This window comes from Octopus bimaculoides, chromosome 4 (assembly GCF_046866305.1).
Source record: "Octopus bimaculoides isolate indiv1 chromosome 4, ASM4686630v1, whole genome shotgun sequence".
Lineage (NCBI taxonomy): Eukaryota > Metazoa > Mollusca > Cephalopoda > Octopoda > Octopodidae > Octopus > Octopus bimaculoides.
In genome coordinates this window covers 88,452,879-88,480,150 of record NC_142931.1, presented here as the reverse complement: position 1 = coordinate 88,480,150, position 27,272 = coordinate 88,452,879, and the positions used below count along the sequence as shown (strand labels likewise).

At 35.3% G+C, this 27,272-nt stretch overlaps 1 protein-coding gene and 1 long non-coding RNA gene across 5 annotated transcripts in view; one reads left to right on the top strand and one right to left on the bottom strand.

Moving 5' to 3' along the window:
- The window catches only part of LOC106872334 (uncharacterized), a 30,673-nt gene extending 19,977 nt beyond the window's left edge, over window positions 1-10,696 (top strand). The window contains exons 3-5 of one of the 3 annotated variants that reach the window (XR_001409758.3): window positions 221-332; window positions 9,860-9,949; window positions 10,315-10,696. Coding sequence is in view for 2 of the 3 variants with exons in the window: in XM_014919280.3 (XP_014774766.1) it covers window positions 221-332; window positions 10,315-10,413 (211 nt within the window). In the remaining variant the exon portion in view is untranslated. Of the gene's footprint in view, window positions 1-220; window positions 333-843; window positions 6,618-9,859; window positions 9,950-10,314 lie in introns of those variants that run through there. The other 2 variants (XM_014919280.3, XM_014919281.3) reach the window with 2 other exon arrangements.
- Window positions 1-24,626, bottom strand: part of LOC149136128 (uncharacterized) — a 53,839-nt gene extending 29,213 nt beyond the window's left edge. The window contains exons 1-3 of one of the 2 annotated variants that reach the window (XR_016241578.1): window positions 24,492-24,626; window positions 15,387-15,626; window positions 7,822-7,915 (exon numbers count right to left, since the gene is read on the bottom strand). This is a non-coding gene — a long non-coding RNA (uncharacterized LOC149136128). Of the gene's footprint in view, window positions 1-7,821; window positions 7,916-15,386; window positions 15,627-17,130; window positions 18,031-24,491 lie in introns of those variants that run through there. The other variant, XR_016241579.1, reaches the window with a different exon arrangement.
- Window positions 24,627-27,272: the final 2,646 nt, after the last annotated feature.

Genomic DNA, 27,272 nt, shown 5'->3' with positions numbered 1-27,272 from the left:
GGGCTGAGGGAATGGATGCTTTCATAAGACTGTGAGTGGGGAGCAAACAGGTGGAGGTAGAGGTTAATGTAGCAAGTGAATTTTTGTATTTGTATTTTTGTTGCCATTTTTTTATTTGCATTTGTTGTTTTTAATTCAAGCAAATTTAAACTTATACACTCACTCACACACAAATTATTATTATTTTTTTTTTGTATCAACTATGAAATATGTTTCACAGATCTATGTGCATCACAATTAATGGAAACAAAGGAAAGTTACAGAACAAAAATTATCAACTCGATATTAAAAGGCTACCAGGTGATATAGAAGAAAATACTTCTCATATTAAGGTAAATAAATATTTTTTTAAGACAATTACTGATTTGCACCAAGTTTTCTCTGTTGAGGTTATTCAATTAATTCTCCCCTTCAGTTTTTTGCTACATGTCACTTTACGTTAAATTTTAACATGGAACTTTGTATTTTAAGTGATATAAACAGAAGTGCATGAATAAATAAAACAGTTGTTATTGTGCTGCAAAAATACTGTTAATTACATTTATTTAAATTTTGAAATTATACATGCTTACCTTACATAGTTTGTACCAAACTTTGATAGATATAATCATTGGATTGTTTTATGTTAAAAGAATACTTTATAAAGAGGTTAAAGTAGTGAATTAGTTGAGTTATTAGAACATTGAATAAAATATTTTGCCAGTATTTGTTTCCATAGTCTGCAGTGTGATTTCAAACCATATTGTGGTGAACTTTGCCTTTTCATCCTTTTAGAAGTAGTAAATAAAGTCAATTTCCTCTGCCTGCCAACCTGCCCCCCTCCTCTCTCTCTTTCTCTTTTAGAATCATCTATATTGCACCATGAGAAGAGCTGTGGGAGAGCACTCACAATATCCGTCTTCAGAAATAGCAAATGTTCGAGCAAGGGGCTGATAACTTCTTCACCCAGCAAAACTGACATGCTAGTGAAATCAACCAAAGATGACCCAGTATAGCATGAAATGGCAATAATATAATAATATTATATTTTATATAGATTATGTTCCTTCTATAATACTTCTCAACACCTCACCTATTCTCTCTCCTATTCACTCTTTCACTCATAGAGATTCTTTCGTCTTTTGAGTGACAAGATAAACTCCATTAGCACTACTGGTGTCACAAAAAAGCATTCCAGTACACTCTGTAAAGTGGATGGCTTTTTGGTCTTGTCAGTTATAATCTCACTAGTGCTTATGCACCCAGTACACTTTGTAAAGTGTTTGTATTAGGAAGAACATCCAGCAACAGAAGCCTTTCAAAATTAAAACATTGGTGTGATATACATAGCCCTCCAACCCAGTGGATCCTGTCAAACCATCCAGCTCATACTAACATGGAAAGTGCATGTAAAAAAATATTATGATGGTGGCAAAGCAGAGGAAGAGGAGGAGCAAAGTTTTCATCAATGAATTATGAAAACAGGATCTTGAAGCTTATGTTTTATTGTATAATTGTATAACATTAATGCAAATATTAGCATGAAACTGCTGTTGAACAGGTTTATTGTTTCTGGCCAGGATATTTTATTCTATATTATCTCAATTCATTTGGTTGTTTAGACTATGTGCCAGAGCTTCTGGGAAAGTTACCTTTGATAGTTTGGTATTACCATCTAGAGGAGATGTGTTTCGCATCCACTTCATGCCACACTATTTCGAAAGGTAAAAATTAGTGGTTTTAGTTCGTGAAAAAAGAATCAATAAAAATTTTGTGAAACTACTTAACAATTCATCTCTGTCAGTTTCAGTGATGAGTTGTTGAATTAACTGAGTTACCTCCTCACTGAATAAATGCACAAGTGGCTGAGTACTTTTATGGCAGCAATAAAAGTAAGGAGACAGGCAAACCTGAAATTCTTTGTCATTTAAGTTTAGTGTAGTTTACATAGTTTTCTTTACAACATAATCTGTAATGGACATGAGTGTGATGCTTACATCATTTCAGTTGTGAGCAATTGCTCAATTGTGGGTAGAATTAACAGATTTTCAGGCCAAAGTATTTTAGAGAGAAGCAGCATTTGTAATACAGTTTAGGTTATGTTAAAATGTATAATTGCCAGGTTATTTTCCATGAAGACGTAATGCTGTGACCAAAGTAAAATGTCAGCGTTTGTTCAGTGTTAAATGAGTTTTCTTTTTATTTTATTACTTATTTATTATCACTCAATTAACTGAAAGGACAATGCCCATGAAGCTTTTTAGGGCCTCTATTGAGGATGTCCTCCCCCTCCCTCCAACCAGTAGATGGGAGGAAGAAAAATATCCTCAAAATGAAAACCCAACTGAAATGCTTGTAACAAATTGGATGATTCAACTAAAGGCATCTAAAGTTCAACTGGTAGTTTTAAACTGGTTAGTAGTCAGAAGTTTATCACCAAAGTGAACCACAGTGGGATTTCAGCTCAGAGCATGAACGGCTGGACTAGATACTGCAAGACAGCCCATTCAACACAATAACAGTTCTACCAGTCAGATGTATTTAGAGGCAGATTTACTAGTACTAAAGTATATTCAAATAGCGGCAGCTATATCAGCCATTATTTTGGAACAAAGAGTTAAAATATGAAACTTATGCTTGCTATGTTCAAGAAAGATAATGCGTAGATTTATACACTTGAGATCTATATAACTCACAAGTGATTTCTTGCCCTTTGAGAAAAGAAATCATTAGCTTTGACAGTGAAGTCTTCAGCTGTAATTAGGATGAGAATGGATCTTGTCAAAGTTACCTGCCTGGTGACTGAAACTTCTCTTACTCTCACCAACATGTTTGGCATTATAATTAAAGGTATCAATTGTAAGCTGTCAAAATATTCACGATTTTGATTTAGAAAGACATTTAGAAAACAGAATAGACAGTGATGGAATAACTTTAGAGAACAAAAAAAAAAAGGGATAAAGAAAATTATATTAATTCAAGCAGCAGAGCTAACAAGGCATCATGTTATGATGTGAATATATCACAAAAATATAAAACAGGTGCTTCAACAAATTACAAAATGATAGATAAAATGAAGGTTCAACATTTCCTGTAGGAAAACTAATTTTAACTGCTATAAATTAAGGGAATCTTCCGATTATTGTCTTGTCTTGTATCATACAGAGTTTATCCATGCATTGTCATGCTCACAACTATCTCTGGAAGTAATATCTATCTTAATAAAAATGCCATTCATTTTTTCCCCTCTTTCAGATTATTTTTCTCATTACTAAAATTTATTGTTGTGTGAGAACGAAATTCTCTAGTTTATGTGATAAATTATGAAATTCTTCATAAACAAAACGAAATAGCTACTCCTTTTCAATAACAGTAACTTAATGTAAGGAAAAGAGTTATTTCCCTTGTCTAGTTCGTTCCGTAGAATTATACATTGATAAAAAATGTTCATATGATTATGTGCAGCTTCTTGCATGTACAGATTGTTGATGCACAAATCATATCAGTGTTAGTATGTACCTAATATGCAAACATACTCACAGAAAAAATAACTATATCAATATACTAATGGCACTATACACTACATTTACAATATTTAGGATTTGCAATATTCATAGCAGCAGTTTTGCATTTTGCTATAATCCTTCTATCCTCTCGTCTCCCTGAAATACTAGGGACTTAAAACCTGTGTACGTTACTTCACTTTAGTTTCCTTACAAATTTGATCCTGTTTTTCTATGCCACAATGGTGTGTGTCTTAGCTTCTAGTAATGCACCTACATCACAACACAAAAGAAATGTTTGCACTATTTGATAGCTTCAGTACCTTCTATAATAGAAACAACATTACCTTTCAAGATATTAAAAAATTCTTCCTTACAATGTTTGAATAAATGGCTGTTTTGTTGTCCAAGCTCCATGAGCATCATTTGTACTGTTATTTTGAAACTATTTGATATAGCATTCCTAACGAGAATTGCTGTGTAGCAAACTATTTCTCTTAAAAAGATGTAGGGTAATTCTGAAGGTGTCTAGATGTCAATAATTCAAAGTTTAAGAGATTAATAAATGTTTGTACCAGAAAACACTGACTAGCATCTCATTTATAGATTTCAGCTGTGCTTTAGCAGCTGAAATCTAGCATCTCATTTATAGATTTCAGCTGTGCCATTAATATATTGATATAGTTATTTTTTCTGTGAGTATGTTTGCATATTAGGTACATACTAACACTGATATGATTTGTGCATCAACAATCTGTACATGCAAGAAGCTGCACATAATCATACGAACATTTTTTATCAATGTATAATTCTACGGAACCAACTATCTCTCCCATGTTTATAACGGCTGGTTTATTCACTAAAAAAAGCTGTGGACAAAGTTAAAATCTAGCGCAACATTAACAACCTACGAGGTTTATTTATGGAGGAAAATGTTTTTTGAATGATATAATTTTGTGAAGGAGACTAGGCATGGAAAAATTCCAAAGCAGTGGGCCGTAACATAGATTCAGGAATTTTTCAATTGGAATGAATATTGCACCTTTACCAACAGAGTTTAGATATATAATCTTCAGCATATAATGTTCATTCTCCAACACAGTAACTATACACTCTAATCAAGGACAGAAATGAAGTAGGATATGCAGTGGTACAGTATTCACCTGCTTTTCAGCTTGGGTGAAGAGCTTATAGTATTTAACCTTCCCTTCTAAACCAAGCTTCACAGATCTTACCCTTAATTCCTAAGACCCAGTTCCATCACTGTCTTCGAGAAACATTTTGCACTCTCCAACACAATATACATATACTCCAACACAGTGTATATATTCTATAACACATTGTGTATTTTCTTTAGCACACTGTATATATTCTTTAACACGTTTTGTGTATTGTCTAACGTAGCTAACTGCTTACATGATGCAAAAGTTTGACTAACCTGGCAGATAACTTGTTGGGAAGAAACCAAGAAAGCAATCATTACTAAAGAACGTTTTGTCCTGTGTATGGTCTTTGGGCATGTTCTTTTTATTAGAATTTTTTTTTTTAAATTAATTCCTTACTTTCAGGCTGTGGAGGCACAGTGGCCCAGTGGTTAGGGCAGTGGACTCGCAGTCATAAGATCGTGGTTTCGATTCCCAGGCCGGGCGTTGTGAGTGTTTATTGAGCGAAAACACCTAAAGCTCCACGAGACTCCGGCAGGGATGGTGGTGAACACTGCTGTACTCTTTCACCACAACTTTCTCTCACTCTTTCTTCCTGTTTCTGTTGTACCTGTATTTCAAAGGGCCAGCCTTGTCACACTGTGTCACGCTGAATATTCCCGAGAAGTGGAGTGCTCAGCCATTTGCACATTAATTTCACAAGCAGCCTGTTCCGTTGATCGGATCAGCTGGAACCCTCGACATCATAACAGACGGAGTGCCAACTTTCAGGCTAATCCCAAAAGATTTGGCTATCATCTAAAAGTCTACTTTATTCTTTTCTTTCAGTTTTATTAATAGTCATGCCATCATGTTGTGAAGTAGTACTTGAAAGTGTACTCGTTCATAGAAACCATACCAAAAATGGAATCTATGAATGAGACATAAGTTCTGCAAGACGCTTCACATGCTACCTGTCTACAAGAGCAGTAGTAATAAACAGTTGATACAGAGTAAAGGAAACACCTTAGTTCTAACATGGGATAATTTTTCTACTGTTTCTAATATGATAAAATGCCCTGAGTGAATTCTGTAAAGTGATAAGTAATACAAAGGGAATTCACCTGTATAAAACAATGCCAAAACTGGAATAATTGAGGGAAACATATTGCATATGTTACTCATCTAGAGTGGAGGCGCAATGGCCCAGTGGTTAGGGCAGCGGACTCACGGTCATAGGATCATGGTTTCGATTCCCAGACCGGGCGTTGTGAGTGTTTATTGAGCGAAAACACCTAAAGATCCACGAGGCTCTGGCAGGGGATGGTGGCGAACCCTGCTGTACTCTTTCACCACAACTTTTTCTCACTCTTACTTCCTGTTTCTGTTGTGCCTGTAATTCAAAGGGCCAGCCTTGTCACGCTGAATATCCCCGAGAACTATGTTAAGGGTACACATGTCTGTGGAGTGCTCAGCCACTTGCACGTTAATTTCACGAGCAGGCTGTTCCGTTGGTCAGAACAACTGGAACCCTCGACGTCGTAAGCGACGGAGTGCCAACTAACTAACTCATCTAGAAGAGCAGTAACTCCGAATAAGATCTGATTCACAGCAGATAAAAACTTTTCAGTTCTACCACCCCACTCAATGAAACAACTTCTATAATGTCAGTGGCATGATAAAATTTCCTTTAAGACATACATAACGCTAAAGTTATCCATTTTTTTCTGTTATGTATGTGTTCAAAATGATTTGGACTGATGATGTGTCTAACCAAGTTAAAATGGAAAAGAAATTAGACATGAATGATGACAACAACGACAATGATGACGGTGGTGATGATAATATAGTAGTAGTAGTAGTAGTAGTAGTATTAGAAGAAGAAGAAAAAGTTTTCAGCCTGAATATGTATTTTTGTTTGAAACCTATAGAGATGTATGAATTACAGAACAGAAAAGCAAAATAAAACAAATGTCAATTATGTATCCAGAGAGATGGTTGTTTTGTTTTTAATTTCCTTTATGTATATTCAGGTTTTCATTTAATATACTGTTTTATTCTTTTATTGTTCTCTTAATGCAGTCAGTTGACTGTGGCTTATCAACACACTGCTAATTATATCATTTTATTACATTCATTTTATAAAATTTTATTTTCAATTCACCAAGTTTACCAGAGTCATATCTCTTTACAGAGACATGGCTTGCATGGCTTTCACAAGCCACTCATCTACCTCTAGCTTCCTCAGAGCCCGTTGTAGATTTACTTCGTTTTTATGAACTTAAATACAAGATATTACACACACACACACACACACACACACACACACATATAATAGACATCTGCTTGATTACTGTCAACTGCATTTCACTCTCAAAAATTGGTCAATCTGAGGCTATGGAATAAGGCATTTTGCCAAAATGGCATGCCATGAAATTGAACCTAGAACTACAAATGACTGCAAAGTGAACTGAGTCACAGATCAATGCCTGCACGCTTATTCCAATACTGAACTTTATTGTCCAACCCATGCTAGCATGGAAAGTGGACGTTAAACGATGATGATGATGATGATGATGATGATTCTGTTATAACTTAACCAAGAGCCAATCTCTTCTTGTTTAGAAATGTGTCTGTCAAAATATACTATTAGATTATTCTTGTAGTTGTTGAACTGCAGCAATGCTGGGACACCTCTTCGAGGGCTTTTAGCTGATGATATCAACACAACCCCACCCCACTCTTGTTTCCATTTCAATCTGATTAACATAATAGCGTTGATCTGTATTTATTGAACAGAGATATTATGAGACTTAAAAGGAACAGAACATAAAAGAGACACTGGCATTGAAACTGTCTAAACACATACGAACACATACCTATGTCTCTAACTACCCACCTACCTATTTATCCATCTGAGTAAGGAGGCTGGGGGTGGAGGTGGAGAGGAGTGTACAAAACACACACACACATATCAGGCTTCTTCACAGTTTCCATCTACCTGATTCTACTTACAAAATATTGGTTAACACAAGACCAAAGTAGAAAATACCTACCCAAGGTGCTGCGCAGTAAAGTTGAACTTGACACCATGTATAAATGCAAACTTCTAAATTACACAACTGTATCTGTGTCCCTGTATATATATATATATATATATATATATATATATACACATATATATTTCAAAGTCTTACCTTATTTATTTATATTTCAATAAAATGTTGCATTTCATGATAAGAGAACTTCCACTTGGTTGATTGACCTGCTAGAAATGGCAACCAAAGCTCCCTTAAAATGAAACAAAAAGAACACATTAGTTAATGTAGTTTTACATAATTCTTGAAAAAAGATTTTTTAAAAGATAAAAATCTGGATGTTTATGACTAGACTGCATTTGATCATATTTCTACTTGATCAGAGTTGACCTGACATTGAATAACAAAACAGCAACTTCACAATACTAATGAATGTTCTATTAATAAAAATCATTCTAACTTAACATAAAAATAAAAACTTTGTAGTTTGGCTTTAATTAAATTTACTGTGACAGATAGTACACTAATCTCTGTTTGTTAGAGCTAGAATGTTGTATGTCACTATATCACCTCCACCCATTTCTTTCCACTTCAGTTATCTCTATTCTTTTTATCACTTAGGCTCTCCTCATTAACCATTATACTTACTCTCTCCTTTTGCAGAACATCAACAGTCGGGAGTTTACTCCACTCATCTTTTTTTTTTTTTTTTTGCTGCATTTGTATGTTGGTACTAAATACTACTAAATATAACCTCACTAATCCCAGAGATGGTCTAGGAGGGCCATGGACGCTATGCATGTCACTTCTTTCTCTTCGTTGATCCATGAAAACAAACAAAAAAACTAAGTCATTGTTATTTAACCCCAGGTCGTCTTTGCTCAAGCAAACTTGTTATCAAAGGTATTCCAGTCATGATCATCCTGCCTTTTTTATTGGAATGTATAGAACTTCATTATCCAATATGTTGTTTCCTTATTTAAGATGCAAAGTTGTAATTTTAGAGATATTTGGCTGCTATTTTCAGCTGGCTCATGACTAATGTGGTCTTTGCTTATTTGAAATGCAAGGCTGTTTGCAATAGGCTGAATGATAAAGAGGCTCTTTGTTGGTTTGAACTAAGTTGAAGTGGTTTAAGTGCCCCTGATCACTATCTGTCAATTTTACTGATCTTTGTGATAATAAAAGTTATGATAATAACTGTCAAATGCAATGCTAATTTATTCACATTGAGTGGCTGTGTGGTAAGTAGCTTGCTTACCAACCACATGGTTCCGGGTTCAGTCCCTCTGTGTGGCACTTTGGGCAAGTATCTTCTACTATAGCCTCGGGCCGACCAAAGCCTTGTGAGTGGATTTGGTAGATAGAAACTGAAAGAAGCCCGTCGTATATATGTGTGTGTGTGTTTGTCCCCCCACCATCGCTTGACAACCGATGCTGGTGTGTTTATGTCCCCGTAACTTATCGGTTCGGCAAAAAGAGACCAATAGAATAAGTACTAGGCTTCCAAAGAATAAGTCTTGGGGTCGATTTGCTCGACTAAAGGTGGTGCTCCAGCATGGCAGCAGTCAAATGACTGAAACAAGTAAAAGGGAGTATCATTTTGTGCTGAGGTTTCAATGGCGTGCTTGTTTGTTTTTAGAATTACAGTGTACGGTATGTGTGAGAGGCTGAATATGGTCAGTCTGTACATAAAGCAGGTATATTTGGGTTGGATATGACCAGTTTAAATGCTAGAGAGTTAAATAGGCTAACACTAACTTAATTATTGTTTTTCATGAAGATGATGTCTAAGTAACTCAGTGAAATTTTTTTACTATAATAATAAAAGTTGTGTAGAACAACTATTGAAAATCAGAAATAGAAAGGTATTTAATCTTTAATTCTCAATCATAATTACCATTTCTACACTGTTTTTATAGAAATATTCCACTTGTTATGCAACAAATTTACTCTTTTAGCATATCTATAAATTAAACTTTCCATAAAACTTTCTATGTATACAACATATAGAGCTATAATTTTCTATGATTTATTGTTGATGTTTAGGTCAGTCTTGGTCATATATAATATATAATATGATTAAGGATGTTCCAGACATGACCATACTATCAGGGCCTGCATTATCCAATGTATCCTTATTTATTTAAGAGAGTAGGGCATGATGTGAGATAGATTTAACTGTTACTTTTTGCAGATTAAGCACCAATTATTTAGAGACTACTAACCTCAATGACTGGACTTTAGCAGGCTACATCTACAGGCGTTTTCCCCTCTTAATAATATAGTAAGACATTTTCTCTTTGCTATTTCTTACTTTAACTTTTGATATATATTTTACTATAATTAGCTCTGCTGCTTGTATTTATTTACTTGCTACAGCCAAGATTCCCACCTCTTACCACATATTTTCACTACCTATCATTTCAACAGTCTACATATTTCAATGTAATTCCTTATACATAGCTTCTTTGTATGCTACTAACCTGTACAGTAAATTATTTTCTTCTATTTCTTATTGTTGAAGCTTAATATATGTTCACTATTGTTGGCATTATATCAAAACTAAGAAAATAAGTAATCCATATTGTTTATCATTTTTGATACACAATATTTTTTTTAATGTCATTTGTTTTAAAATTCTATTTTTAGGTAGAAGAAAATCGCATTCAAGTATTACTAGTAAAAGCTGACAACAGCTCATGGTACCCAGCATTGAATACTGGTTTAGAAACATTTGAAGGAGAATGAAGAGGAAACAAAAATGGAGACTTTGAACACTATGGTCATTTCTGATTCATAGGAGTACAACTAATGCTGGCATTTCAGATTTACAGTCCAATGCATGCCAACATGGAAAACAAACATTAAATATATAATAATTTACAATATATAATGATTTATATATATATATATATCATTATAATTATTATTGTTATTCATTCAGCTATCTATTTAGCAGTATGTTATTGCAAAGTTAAGAAATCCAATTGTTCAATTCTGTTTACTCTTGCTCTAAATCTCGAAAATTCCATCTCTTCATTTGTTTTGTTTTGTTACCCGCTCTCTTATCCAAATGTTCCATTCTTTCCTTGACTGTAGCCCTAATTCTCAAAAATGTCACCGCTCTCTCTCTCTCTCTCTCAGTTTTGTTACCCACTTGCTTTCCTATGTTGATTGTTAATTAGTGGCTCACATCAGCTTCAGCTAGGGAATAGGGCAGTCATAATGTTTTGCCATTCTTGGTGCACCTTGCTAACCCACTCCCACCACCTATACCGGAAGTTTTTCTTCTGTAACCTCTACGAGATGTCCTTCTCCTGAGCACATCTAATGGTTACCTATATGCAACGCTTTCCCCCCTCCCTTCCCCTCCATCCCTGTCTAGTGTCTATCTCCTGTTAAAGCAATTATAATGATGAAGTGTATGCAGGTTGAAGCCTATTTGTATGTTTACAATGTCTGCTTAATGCACATGCAAGCTTTCTTTTGAGATGCACAATGCTGCTGTCCCCCATCCCAGGGTCTTGCTAGCCCACACATTTCACACCCTCAGAGTTGGCACATTGAAAGGTATGTCTGGTGAGATTGTTGAGATGCTTGAATGGAAGTGTGTAGATTTGTGTTGCATCCAGGAGGTAAGGTGGAAAGGAAGTTCTGCTAGGTTCCTTGCAGGCAAAGAACATAGGTATAAGATTTTTTGGGTAAGGAACAGTGATGGGGTGGGGGTGGAGTATACACTTTGCTGAGAAATGGGTTGATTAGGTAATTGAGGTAGTCAGAGTCTGTGATAGAATACTTAAGGTTAGGCTAGTGCTGCAAGCAACCATTATCTCAGCCTATGCCCTTCAGCCAGGACAACCTGATGAACAGAAAAACTGATTTTATGACACAATGTTGCAGACTACCTCATCAACGAATGACAGAGACCTTTTCTTTGTGGCAGGCATGTTAGACAACATCCAGGGAGCTTCTATGGTGTGCATGGTGGCCACAGATTTGGTTCCCATAATGAAGGAACCAGGCTACTGGAATTCTGTGATGCAAATGATCTTATGATCTGTAATAACTTCAGGAAACTTGCCAGTCATCTGTTCATCTACCAGTCTAGTGGGTACACCAGTCAAATTGACTACAGTTTCACTGGGAAATGAGAAAGATGGTTACTTATAAATGCCAAAACTTTCCCTGGTGAAGTATGCACCCACAACATAGTTTAGTAGTTAGTGACTTCAGGATCAGGGCTAAATGCTGTCCAGAAGACGACCAGTGTGGAAAAGAAGGATCTGGCAACTTAAGAATCCTCTGAATGAACAAAGATTTAGAGATGTATTACTTGAAGTTTTTGACGAAAGCAAGGAGGATATAGCATCACATAATGCGGAAGACAACTTGAGGTTCCTGTGGGACAACCTGTTGAGGGCTACTGACCAGATTTGTAGCTGGTGCAAAGTCCCCTCTCGACCTAAGGTGACATGGTGGTGGAACAGTGTAGTTGACAAGGCCATTAAGGAAAAGCAACAGGAATGGAAGGATTGGAAGTGTGGTGGTAGCAGGGTATTAGATAGCCAAAAGGGAAGCTAAGAGACAGGTTTACTTAGCCAGAAGAGAAATAGATAAGAAAAAATTTGCCAATGTTCTGCATCATGAGGACCAGAGACTTATGTTTTGAATTGCAAGATTGTGAGAGAGAGAAAATCACGATGTCATAGGAGAGAAATGTGTCCACATAGATGATGGCTCACTTGCCTTTAATGATGCTACAAAGAGAGAGACTTGGAGATGCCACTATGAAAGGTTGCTAAAGAAAGAGAATGAATGGGAGAAAGAGAGTCTGCCAAATGTCAACCCAACAGAGGGACCAGCTATCCAAATTGACAGTACCTTGCAGAAAAGGCATAGGTAGAAACTCCATAAGATATACCTGGTGTAAGCTATGGACACATAAGAAGTGCAGTAATATCAAAGGAAGGCTAACTGGGAAAATAGTTTTTGTGAGCAGAAGATGCACAGGTGCAATAAACACCAAAAATTTACAGAAAACAGATTCTATCACATGTCATGGCAAGCTTGAGGTAGTAGATAGCTTCCATTATCTAGGTGACCAAATCAGTTGTTGGGGTGGATACTCTGGGACCATAGCTGCTAGAATAAGAACAGGCTGGGCAAAGTTCAGAGAGCTCCTACCTCTACTGGTAACAAAGGGCCTCTCACTGAAAGTGAAAGCTAGACAGTATGATGCCTGTGTGTGAACATTCATGCTACATGGCTGTGAAACATGGCCTATAACTGCTGAAGACATGTGTAGATTTGAAAGAAATGAAGCTAGTATGCTCCGCTGGGTGTGTAATGTCAGTGTGCATGCACAACAGAGTATAAGTGCTTTGAGAGAAAAGTTGGACATAAGAAGCATCAGATGTGGTGTGTAAGACAGATGACTGCACTGGTATGATCATGTGATGCATATGGATGAGGACAGCTGTGTGAAGAAGTGTCACACCCTAACAGTGGAGAGAACCTGTGGAAGAGGTAGATCCAGAAAGACATGAGATGAGGTGGTGAAGCACAACCTTTGAACATTGGGGCTCACAGAGGCAATAACAAGCAACCAAGGCCTTTGGAGATATGCTGTGCTTGAGAAGACCTGGCAAGCCAAGTGGGATTGTAATCATGGCCGATGCCAGTGTTGCATAACTGGCCTGTTTAAAAGCACCCTCCAATCATCAGGTGATACGCCATGCTTGTGAAGATCTGTTGAACTGAGTGAAATCGATGTCAGTGCTGGTGTCATGTAAAAAGCAACATTTGAGCATGGCCAATGCCAATACCAGTGGCACCTATGCCGGTAACATGTAAAACGCACCATTCAAGCTTGGCTGATGCCAGTGCTGTCTGACTGGCACCTATACCAGTGGCACATAAAACGCACCCACCACACTCCCAAAGTAGTGCTAGGAAGGGCATCCAGCTGTAGGAACCTTGCCAGATCAGACTGGGGCCTGGTGCAGCCTCCCAGTTTACCAGTTCTCAGTCAAACCATCCAGCCCATGTGAGTATGGAAAGCAGACATTAAATGATGACAATGATAATGATGATGATGATATAGCATCAAGCCTGCAAATGAAATCTATCAGAGCCATTGTTTATCAAGTGTCATATCTGAAATACTGATTATGTTCAATCATAAACATTTGGTCTTTCTTCTTTCTTTTTAGATACATCCAGACATGTAAAAGCAGTCTTAGAATTTGTGTGTTTTCCCACTCAAGTATATTCCGAGATATATTGACTTCATACATTAGCTCAAGGTCTGAAATTTGTAGTGGAATAGTCAATTGAAATAATTCTAGTACATAACTGCTACTTCTTCCATTGATGTAGAAGGTGTGAAAAGCAAAATTAATTCTGGGAGAATTATATGCCTGAATGTAAAGGGCTGAAACTAAATAGTAATGGCATTTAGTCTGATGAAGCACTAGCATACTTGCTATTTTAGTACCACTGTCACAATAATCTAATTGTGTGTGTGTGCACATATTCTTCCAATTAGGTTCATTTGGCAGGGTCTCAATTCATGCCTAATCTAACAGACTCTCCTGGTATTTATGATTGTCAATGATATAATGTTTGTATAGTATTACTGTATAATGTAGTAGGCTACAACACTAAATATTGAACAGTTTTGTCCCTCAGAATTCAAAGATCATATTTTGCCTGAGTTAAAATGGATACATTTTCTGAATTAATGAATGAAATAAATATTAGGCACACATTCAGGTGATTCAATCAACTTAATCCTTCTGAGAATTTGTGGAATTTTGCCAATGTAAGAAAACATTCTTATACACTTATATATAAATTCTAAATGATAGATGAAGACTGAGAATGAATACTATAAATTGTTTGAAGTTCCAGTAGGAATCTGACAAGCTGGATTTGATGTGAATTCTTGGCAAGCTTACTCAATGAAAAGTTTTCATGTTTTGGATTATTTTCAAGTTGAAAACTGTATGACTATGTGGATATTCACCCCTTCCTGGAATAAAGAAATAGAAATTTTGTTTTTGCTACGCATGCTAATGTGCAGGGAATTCACCACCACTACCATCACCAAAAAAATAATAAAAAAGTAACTTTACAAAAACACAGTATAAACTTAGAAAACTGAAAATAAATTTAATAGGCAAGTATATATATTTGTCAAATGGAAAATAATAACACAATTTTAACAAGTAAAAACATTCATTTACCAGAAACAAACAATAACATTAACAACAACAACTTTTTCACTGGTGTTGGCAGTCAAAGAAAACAACTGGCTGTTACTGAACTAGAAAACAGTATAGCAGTTGATTGTCACTAAAGAAAGTGCTCCTTTGTCTGTAGGATTCATGCAACAACAAAGAGGTAAGTACAATCTCAAGAGCTGACAAGGCAGCCAGCAGAGAAGAGAGGACCAAGAAGCTAAGAGCTTCATCCCCATATTGGAGAGGAAATGGAGTCCACTGAAGGGTAGCAAAGCAACTGGAAAAAAACTAATAAACACACCATGAAATCTCCAAACAAGTGTGCATGACACAAGAGAAGGTTGCTTCCACAGAGGCCCTCAACGTTATATTGATCCGAAAAAATGATTGCCCATGCAATTTAATGTATAGCCTATATATAACCGACCAAATAACAAGTTGACTGAATGTGAGATAGGAAAGCAATACCACACTCACCTAAACAAAAGACTTTTGGTGAAGAGTTGTATTAGAACATCTATTCACATCCTGGGTGTAACATGTTTTGTAAGCATGACTGGGTCCTGGCGGCAAATAACCGTATGAGGGATTTTTTTACCCGAGATGTAGGATACTTCACAGTTCGACTGACTCAAAATGTGCTCATGGACACTTTTGGACAGGGAAGGGTAGTCTCAACCTGGGTGGCCCCATCTCGCTCGTCCGTGTGAAGAAAGCCTTTATTTGGAAGATAAAAAAAGACATTAAAAAAAGATAAAACATACTCCTACTGCCATGAAATTAAATAAAACAAGTATTTTTCGATGAAATAAAACATTAGTCAATTAGACAAAATAACACAATACAATAAGTGCAACAAATACGTCGCAAACTGGGTAAGTGCTTCGACGATGTCCTTAAGCATATAACGGAGAGCAGAATGATACCTCTCTTTTTTCTCTGCCTCTGTCATTAAAATCCCATTAAGTTGTATCTGTTTTTATGCCTTGTCTCCACTGCATCATTTGTTGACACCACAAAGCATTTCTATCATAAGGCGTTGAAACTGATCTTGCAACAGCTGATGACGGTTGAATTTTCGGTTTTGTTTCGTTCGTTCTGTCTGTTATGTGCCTTTATCACTTACGCCTATTCCTTACATTCATGATAACCAACATAACTTCTCTCTCTCTCTGTATTGATATTAAATTTAAACATGTTATAGATATATATTGTATGACATCCATCATCCCTGATTTTTATATAATATATATTTGTACACTCCTACACATCTTATATGTAATTCGTTTTACATGTTGGTATACATAACTGGGCCCTAGTGGTAAATAAAATAAACGGATTATTGACCTCGCAGAATCGTTAGCACGCCGGACAAATAGCTTGGCAGCATTACCTTCCGTCATTACCTTTCTGAGCTCAAATTCTTTGTCTTTCGTTCTTTCGGGGTTGATGAAATAAGTACTAGACAAGCACTGAGATCGATGTAATCAACTTGTCCCTTACCCATAAAATTCAGGCCTTGTGACTATTGTAGAAAGGGTTATTGTAAATGTGCTTTCGTGTGAATGGACGCGTTTTTCAGACCTCCCCGAGAAAATCAAATTATTACCAAATTTCCCTGGGTGATTGGATGAATTTTTTAAAAACTATTTTACAAATAGGGTACTTTGGGACATGTGACCCTATATTTGGGATAGATGAAAATCTGTCTTTTTGACAGTATTTAATTATTCCTGGAAAATTTTCTTGTATTTACATTTTACCAGAAGAGATGAGAACAAAAAGAAAATTAGTGCTGAATAAGCCTCTCAGCGAAGTAATTTTCAAATACACTAAAATTAATAACACAAAAAGAAAAACGAACAAAAATGTTAAAGCAAACAGATGCACTTAAAAATACTGTCACAATGTGACATAAAGAAACATAAATTTGCCCGACATAAAAGCACTTATTCTATCGGTCATTTTTTGCCGAACCGCTAAGTTACGGGGACGTAATCACACCAGCATCGGTTGTCAAGCGATGTTGGGGGGACAAACATATACACACAAATACATTATATATATATATATATATACGACGGGCTTCTTCCAGTTTCTGTCTACCAAATTCACTCACAAGGCTTTGGTCGGCCCGAGGCTATAATAGAAGACACTTGCCCAAGGTGCCACGCAGTGAGACTGAACCCAAGACCATGTAGTTGGTAAGCAAGCTACTTACCATACAGCCACTCCTGCGCCTATATTCATTTAGTTAGTTTTTTAAAAAATTATTTTTAATGTTCCAATATATTGTTTAATGTCCCTGCTTTCCGGTACATTCCAACATGTTTTTTTAACCTCTTCCATAACACACTGTGGTATGTCTGAACGTTCCCTGGTGGAAAAAAAAAATTAAAAGGATTTGTAGATCGGCAGAAATGTTAAAGCAATGTTTATTTATGCACCTATGCACTTTCGGTTTAAATCTCTTCAAAGCATTATTACTATGTGGCAGTCCAGGGCTTCTGAGAAAATGTGTTGTAGTATTTGTTCTGGTCCTTTAAGCTCTGAGTTCAAATGCTGCCGAGGTCACCTTTGCCTTTTATCCTTTTGGGGTTGATGAAATAAGTACCTGCCCAGTACTGGGGTCAATGTAATCGACAAATCCCTCCCGTAAAATTGCTGACTTTGTGCCAAAATTTGAGACAATTATTACTATTATTATTAGTTTGCCATTCATCCCTTCGATTAAATAAATACCAGTTGAGTACTGGATTCTATGTAAACAATTTACTTCCTCCCCGAAGTTGGCTTTGTGCCAAAATTAGAAATCATCATCATCATCATCATTATTAAGGTGGTCAGCTGGCAGAATCGTTAGCGCGCCGGGCGAAATGCTGAGAGGTATTTCGCATCGTCGCTACGTTCTGAGTTCAAATTCCGCCGAGGTCGACAAATTAAATACCAGTCAAGTACTGGTGTCGATGTAATCGACTATCCCCTTTCCACAAACACCAGGCCTTGTGCCTATAGCAGAAAGGACTATTATTATGGAGGCGAGATGGCTGAATCGTTAGCACACCGGGCGAAATGCTTAGCGGTATTTCGTTGACTTTGCCTTTCACCCTTTCGGGAATCGATAAATTAAGTACCAGTTGAATACTGGAGTCGATATAATCGACTATCCCCCTCCCCCAATTTCAGGCATTGTGCCTATAGTAGAAAGGATTATTATTATTATTAAGGAGTTAGTAGAATCGTTAGCACGCCGGCGAACAAAATAGTTAGTAGCATTTTGTCCGTCTTTACATTCTGAATTCAAATTCCGCTGTAGTTGACTTTGCCTTTCATCCTTCTACGGTCAATAAAATAACAGTTGAGCACTGGAGTCGACTAGCTTCCTCCTTCCAAAATTTCAGGCCTTGTTAATTCAGTAAAAAAAAAAGACTGTTAATATTTAGGCGATGAGCTGGCTGAATCGTTTGTATTGGACAAAACACCTTGCAACATTCAGTTATGGCTCTTTACGTTCTGAATCCAAATCCCACCGAGGTCAACTTTATTTTTAACCCACCCGCTCCTTGCACTCGAGGCTAACACTTCTCCGGCTCAAATTTGGCACTGTCATGGTATTAGCTGTCAGAAGTGAAAGTAGAAAAATCTGACAAGGAACGTTACTGCTGGTTTGAGTTGATTCTTTGGCTACTGACTCGCCGGAGCTATCTCTCTCTCTCTCTCTCTCTCTCTATCTATCTATCACTTGTCCACCTTCGTTTGTGTCCGTAGAATTTATCAAATTAGAAAACGCAAATTTAATATAAAAATATATTTTCTGAAATTGCAAATTATTAAAAATATAAAAATATAATTTTCAACAGAGAGAATTTATCAAAATAGAAAACAAATGAAGTTTGAAGTTAAGTTTTTTTAAAAATGTGATACTTAAGCTCCGTAGATATTTATACTCTGTAATGTTTCAAACGCATGGATATAGGTGTCGAATTTGTTCCAATAACTTTTCGAAGATTTCGTCCTTAAATTCATAACGCCACATGAATTCAATCAGATGCGACTGAATTAAATTTCGGGCTGTTTCATTTTCTCTTTTGTTGCGATTCTTTACATGCTTCCATAAGCATTCTATGTGGTTGGTTGTGGCAAATGTTACCGGATCAACAAAATTTATAGAATGATTTACAGTCAAATGTCTATATCCTAGCTGATTGAGCGTATTATATGAACGCCAGAGGTCAGAAATTATAGTCGTACCAGGCAATATACGCTCTTGTAGATAGAGAGATAAACAGACAGATAGCTCCGGCCAGTCAGTAGCCAAAGAATCAACTCAAACCAGCAGGCAGACAGACAGATAGCTCCGGCCAGTAACGTTCCTTGTCAGATTTTTTTTTACCTTGCGAAATTTCTTCCAGCCCTTTACATTTTTAGTCCAAATTCCGCCCAGGTCATGTTTGCTTTCTATCCCTGTCTAGTATTGTGGGGTGGAGTCGTTTATATCTATTCACTCTCACTTCTCAAATCTGTTGGCCTTGAGCCTAATTTCGAACAATTACTTACGATGGTGAATTGGCAGAATCGTTGGATCGTCATAAAATACGTTGCAGCAATTTATTTCAGATCTTTACGTTTTGAGTTCAAATTTCGAAGTCAAATTTGCCTTTCATTTCCTCGGAAGTCAATAAAATAAAGTAAGAGTCAAATACTGAAGTCGATGTAATTGACTACCTTCACCAAGAAAATTGTTGGCCTTGTGCCGAAATCCTTATTGTTGTTGATGATGATGTTATGAAGAGAATGACTAGCAGAGTCACCTTTAATCTCAAGTTTGATCGACCAGGTCTTAACCGAGGTTGAAATTTAACATGAAGAACAACAATAATGTTTTAAGGTTAAAGGGAAAACTTAAAATGAAAGTATTTATGTGGGTAAATTTTTAGAATGACTTACCAAACTTTGGTCACCTCCTGAATCTCGGAGAATTTTACTAACGTATATTTTTTTTTAATGTCCCTTCGCACAGTTTTTCTATTTTATGTTTATCTTGTGGCGAAAGATAGGAGACTGCAAGTTTAAAGTTCTCCGATAAGAAAAGAAATAATCACAAGAGGAGCCAAGCTTTCACAAAGCCATCTTGTCCATCTCCTCTATGAAACAAGCAAGAATGTCAGCAATGAAAACTGCAGTACTACGTTTGTAAAAGTGACAAACCATTTGCAGATTTTCTTTCTCAACAACGACTATATAAACAAGTACAACAATGTTTGCAGTAATATCAGCAACAACTACAATAATATTAAGACAACCAAGAACTCTCTATGTAGCTGTTCGGCTTGCTAGTAATATCAGAGACATTTTCTTCAAATCACCCCTTGCTATTTAAAATAACACATTAGATCATGTAATCCAACATATATAAAAAGCCAAGATGGTTACAGTTGGAATGCCTTGACCATAAGTATACTTGATCAGGACTGACTTGGGGCTAGAGTCAGTTCTAACTTATGTATAAGGTCCCACATTTAAAAGTTAGGGTAAATTTTAAACATCGAACTTTACCGGTACTATATTTTTACCAATTCTTGAAGCATCAAAGACAAGGTTGGGTCCGCTTTCTTTGGCATGCACCTTATATATTTTTATAAATATGCTCTTTGTCTTCCCTTAAATGTTGTTGTAGGTTAAGACATCCATTAGTTCTTTGCTTGATATACGAAGAACTGTGAAGAATCATGAGAGCATCGCCAATCTTGAAAATTATGCTTACATTCCTTTTAAATTCATTTTCTTTTGAAAAGTTTTTTTTTCTTTTCACGTTCCTCGTAATTTGGTTCCTCTATCGCTTGCTCAATTTGTACTCTTTCTTACAATGAGGCAGCACTACAAGGAGGAGGATCCCCGGATGTTTTTGTCGAGAACTTAGACACAAAACAAAAATGTCTTTGCTATTCTTCGACCTTGTGTTGTTGATACCGGCTCTGCTGCTGTTCCCCATTCTGTTTATCTGTCTGTCTGTCTCCCCACTCTCTCTCTTTCTTTGCTTTTTTAGGGCAGTGAGTTTTCAGTGGTCGGAGCTGCCACACGTATGGAAGCTAGACCTACCGGCATTCTCAAGGTCTTTCTTTCCACCCAATTGACGGAGAACAGTTTCGATATAGCTCCGTATTCATGGACGTCAATGGGATTTGTATGCCCATACAGATCCCTCCTAATCACACATCATTTTTAGTTACCTCGACAATTTCCACCTGCTTTTACTGTGTGACAAAGATCTTAATAAGCTAAGAGCCAACATCATTGACCTGCTCCTGGTTGTGATGTTTGTATGTCTTAGAACTATCTTAGAAATGAGGCTGCAAAAGTGATCAGAGACATGAAAATTTCTGACCAACCATGAGACTTGCATCTTGCTGAATATCAATCTATAACAGGCACATGGTCATGGATCGGAATGACAACCATGGAAATGCAGGTAGGAGCTTGATCACCAGAATTTCTTCAAAATTATAAACTCTAATGTTGCAGTGAGTCACAGTAAAGGAGTGAAGGTGGTATGCATACGATGACGTTCGATGTATGGGAGGATCAAGGTGACTGAACGAGAGATAAGTTGTCTAAGAGAACCTGTAAGTCAGGTATCAAATTGATTTTCAAAATTTACCCCTGTTATTGAGCACCTAGATGGCATATATTCAAGTTATCTGTCAGGTGTCCACAACTATGTGCAGCAGTAATAGTAGTTGTTGCTTGTGCTTTCGTTATTTTAATCTAATTTCTGTCTAGATCCAAATCCATCAGACCTAAAATCGGAAGATTTTAGGTCTATCCCCAATCAGGTTCATCCCGCCTTTTTTTTTCCATGTGTAGGACTACACCGTTCGATGCATCCTTCTTTTTCTAAGAAGGTAGCGTATAATTGAAGGAGATTTGACTTCTATTTCTAGTAAGTCGAGTAAACTGCGTAGAGACTCTCTCGTTAGATCATTTCTATGTACTTGACTTTAAAACTACAGAGTCGACTTGGATAAAAACTTCTAAGAAGTTAATGGAAACTGCGTGTGTTAAATCCAGTACGAAAGCTACAGTTACTGGAGATTGTTAAGTAGGTATAAGTAATATATGGAAGTTGGGGATTAAAAAGAAAAAAAAAGAGATTAGATTGGATATTCATAATTTCTTCTGTACCAAACATGAATGTTATGTTTCTTAGTTAATGCGCAAACAAAAGACACAGATGGCAGAGCCATATCGTAGCGACAAAGCTATCTTCCGACAAACCCATTACAAGACCATAACGAAATGTGCGGTATTATCCAGTTGCAATTTATCAGGATGTATCGGGTTGCCGAATAAATGGAAGAGAGATGATGAAATGAGTTAAGTGTATGTTTGAATTTCAACTGGAAATTTGTGTAAACCGAAGAGTGATTGAACCGTATAGAGAAAATGCAAGTTGAAGGGAAATAAGTTGATAACTTTAGAGCCTTAGCGCTGTTAAATGTAGTGGTAATACTGTCAGATAGACACAAACTAGTGTACTCGTCGAAGTTCCAATAGCCAATGCTATTTTTTAAGCTTTTATTTTACTGGCGCAAATGTGTTGTAAATTAATGCTGTATTAACATAATTACGAGAAATACTAAAATTAAGTTTGATAAGTTGCAGACAAGTGCTACCAAAAATCGAATTTAAAGCATTCAAATTATGAAAGAAACAAAAAAATTTGAAGTTGGTGATAAATAATACAATATATATTGAGTAATAAAAGTGAAAAATTAGGAAGACTAATACAAAAATGAAAATAGCAAAGCTATATTGGCAGGATAAGTACAAATTTGGGCGGCGTAATGAATGTGGACCGCATCCAACTTTCGTTATTAATTTTTTTTTTTTTTTACAGAATCCCCCATTTTCGAGCACGGAGATTCTGATTCTGCAAAAAAAAAACAAAAAAAAAACGCATTTTAAAGTTTCAGTTCCCCCCTCCCCAAATTCTTCAATTTTCACCTTTTTCATAGAATCATAATCTCCGTATTTTTCTACGTATTTCGCCCAAAAAAATTGAAAAAAGTGAAAATTGAAGAATTTTAGGGAGTTGGATTGAAATTTTAAAATGCTGTTTTTTTTTTTTGATTTTTTTTGCAGAATCAGAATCTCCGTACTAGAAAATGGGGGATTCTGTAAAAAAAATAATGAATAAATAAAATAACGAAAGGGAGTGCGGTCCACATTCCTTACATCCGCCCAAATTTCTTTGTTTAATGCTTTAAAATCTATATATTAATACAATTGTAAGTTTCTACCAACCTACTTTTTGTGTCATGCTAAGGTAAGTAGATCAAAGAAGAGAGAAAAAAGAGGGAAAATAAAGAGAGAATAACAGTAAATCTTTATTATTATGTTTGTTGTTTGCTTCTTGTTGGTAGTCATAGTAGTGTTGGTGGCGGCAACAACAATCACTTGCACTAAAGCGCATGCATTTAATCAAAACGTATTTAAAAAAAATTTTGTTTGCAGGAATAAAGTGTTGGTCGTCACTACCTCCTCCATTAAATAACGTCTTACTAACAACATCATTACAACAAACTATTGCAGTCCGCAGTGTATTCTGTGTGCGTTTGTTTATTTGCGTGCGTTTGTTTGTTTGCGTGCGTGTGTGTGCGTGCGCGCACGTATGATTATACAACTGGTATTTAATTTTTTTCCCTCCTATCTTTCACTGTTACCTTCCAAACCAACACTTTTCTCTTCCATCGCTCACTCCCTCTATCTTTCTTACCTGCCATTCGCCGTCTTCTCCACTGTTACTATAAATAAGAGACAACTAAAGTCCTCAATGTTCACAAACAAGACCTGTGAAATTTCAATAGGTTCCATTAGTATTTATTATTATATTATGCGTTGAGATCCTGTTGCCTTAATGATTTTAAAAAAATATTGCTGCTGTCATTTAACAGCCAAAGAGACAATGAGTTCCAGATTTGTATAAGGAAGTAATACGTACAAAAATTAGTACATGCGAGTGAAAATTGTTACTCTCTGAACATGGTTTAGGTGTATGTTATTCGACAAAGAAATGTAATGAGAAAAGGAAACGTCGATCTTCTTATGTAAGATTTTTTGTAGCGTTTGTGATAGGACGGAAAGTTATTTACAATACTCTGATTCCGCTCAAGTTTCATTTTTCTTGCCGTTGCTTACAAATAAGATTTTTAAACATAGAAGGCCTTCATTGGTATATTTTGGAGTCTTTCAATTAAGTCTGTTCCAAATTAGATACTGAAAAAGCCGAGTTAAGAATTTGTAAAACCTCAGTAATATTTTGAAAAGGAAAAAGCTAAAGAAATTTTAGATATGCTAACAACTATTAAAATTCAAACATTTTCTCTGCGAAATTTCTTGGAAACTGACGCCTACAATACATTAGTAAATTCTAAATGACATTATCGTTTATGTACATTCTGAAGATGCTTCATCTTGGAGAAACTCCACTTTCTCTATCCTCAATAATTATTATTAAACACAAGTAGATCCATAGTACAACTTCAAATTTAAGGAATAAGGAAAAGACCACAATTTACTCACACGCAGCATGTTTCAGAGCTTGTCGATAACTCAGTTCTTAACCAAATTCAAAACTGTTAACATGTTTGAAGAGGACTGGTCTCTAGCTACATTTTTGCATGAAAAAAAAACTGAGATTTGATCCAGTAGAAAAAAGTTTGCATCAAAATTTGTAGCAACGTTATAGGAGAGTAAGTAACGCTACCAGTCAAGTTTAAATCTAAATAACTTTATTTTAAAAGCAAAATATATTTATCTTAGCTTCAATGAAAGCATGAAAAATTTCATAGTTTTGGTCCCATGCAACAAAAATTTGTATAAAAAAAGTTGAGGTAATATATGAAAAAAATATAAGGCAAAACATTGTATTTAAAATTAATTAACTTTTTTTTTATTTTAAAACAAACTATATTTTAATTAAGCTTAAATGGTAGAGCTCAATTCAAGGAATTTCATGGTATCAATCTCATGCAATGAAGTTTTAAAATAAAAAAAGTTGTGAGTGTTTGTTTCTCAAATTTGAAAGTGATAATATAGTTCTATACTTTTTAATGAATATAGTTCTATAAAGGGACTTTTAATATATGTCACCGGTGTCATTGAGGTAAGGAAAAAATTATCCACGACACCGATAATTGACACATTTAACACATTATTAATTAGCATAATAGCATAGCCTGGAAAAAAATATGGATTACATGGGAAAATACGAGCAAGAGAAATAATATTCTTAAGATTATATAGCAGGAAAATTACAGGACAATCTATTACACTTGGAAAAGTTCAGGATAAATTATTGCATCAGGTAAAGTACAGAACAAGAAAATTTTTACTTAAAATATTGCAGCTAAGGATAAAATTTGAATTTACAAAGTAAAATTATAATTAAAAAAGGTACCATCATTTTGTTAAAATATCGACACACTTGAATACTTAAAAAACGACAGCCAAAAGTACCAATATAGCTAAAGTTTTAAGCAAAGTAGAACAGTATATATGGTAGACAAATTCATTTTGTAAAAAAATAAGCATTGGGTCAAGACTGAAAATGTGAAGACTTAGCAATAACTTAGGTAATGACTCAAGCAAATTTTACTGTGAATTTGTTATTATAGAAGGATTTTATTAAATTTTGTATTATTTTATTTATTGTACTGACTAATTATGTACTACTATTATTTTTTTATAACCTATTTTCAAATTTTTAATTAATAATTAAAAAAATGAATTTTTTTAAAGTGCAAAAATATTCTAATTGAGTATTTTTTTAATTTTTAATAGAGCAAGTAATAGCAAATAGAAGAAATAACTTGTAATAAAATCTTTAGTTTTAATAAAAGCTAATATTTTCCAAATCTATATATTTTATTTGAAATTTTATCCTTAGCTGCAATATTTTAAGTAAACATTTTCTTGTTCTGTACTTTACCAGATGTAATAATTTGTCCTGAACTTTTTCAAGTGTTATAACTTGTCCTGTAATTTTCCAGCTTTATAATCTTAAGAATATTATGTCTGTTGCTCGCATTTTTCCATGTAATTCAGTCTTGCAAAATTGTACCGGCGTTCATGAAACTGCCAAAATTTTTAAAGCGTACTTTTTCTGAAGAGAGCATATTTATATTTTGATTCATCATTCATAAATAACTTTTCACTTAATCTCTGAAGGTCTTCCCTGGGTCGCAGCTCTTAAAGCCCACGCCCTATGCGACACTTGATACGGAACTAAAGGAAATAAAAGCCATGTAATTAATGTTCGATAGACGTGACTAGGAAATTAAATATTTCTCTTCATGAGGATCTTATTTATCAGTTACATACAACTATATACTTTATGAACTATGTGAGAAATGTATTTAGTACATATATTTAAGAATGCTATCAATAATAATAACCCTTACGTTCCTTGTACACTCCATAAACTTAGCTGAGGGACAGATATAGTCGCTTGAAAATGATTTTAGAGCTGAAAACCAATTAACTAATCAAAGTTCGAACTAAAGTTACTTTTAAATAAGCTACATCTGGAACATTTTTCGAATTCAATTTTGATTTAAATCATCAGTATAAATGCTTATATTTATATTTTTAGACGTTTTTCAGAGTCATTTCTAAGATTAAAAAATGATGGTCCAATCACACTAGCCTAAGGACCCTAAGGAACTCCATGTGTCAATGGTAACTAATTAAACAGTTTATTCCTATCTGGAAACCATTCCTACGATAATCTATATATATATATATATATATATATCAAATTGAGAATGTATGTTTGTATGTCTGTGTGCATGTGTGTGTCTGTGTGAATCTCTAAAACTCCAGAACTACACAACCAATTTCAAATTTTACACATGCCTTACTTAGGGTCCCGGTTGTGTTTTAGTAAAAAAAAAAAATTCTTGCATACTTCTAGCCCACAGCAACATCATATCCCCTCCACTATTTAAGTATTACGTGTCAAAAGTGAAACAAAAACACTCATGTCATTCGAACCGGAATCTCAAAAACATTGTTATTATTAAACTTATACATTTCTAATCAATTTGGAGATATTTGCTATCGAGTTGCAGATTTTTAACAATGCATTTGGTGATTATTTGCTTTATTTCTCGGGCAAAATTTACAACTTTGAATAAAAGAATAAAATTATTATTTCATTCTAAAATTGATGAGCTTTGTTTTTAGTGATGACTTGAAATGGTAAATATTTTTTCTAACTGTATTTGCTTGAAAAAACATACTTTTCTTTATGTTAAGCAATTCATTATAATTACTTTTACGATGTGCCTAAATAAAAACCAT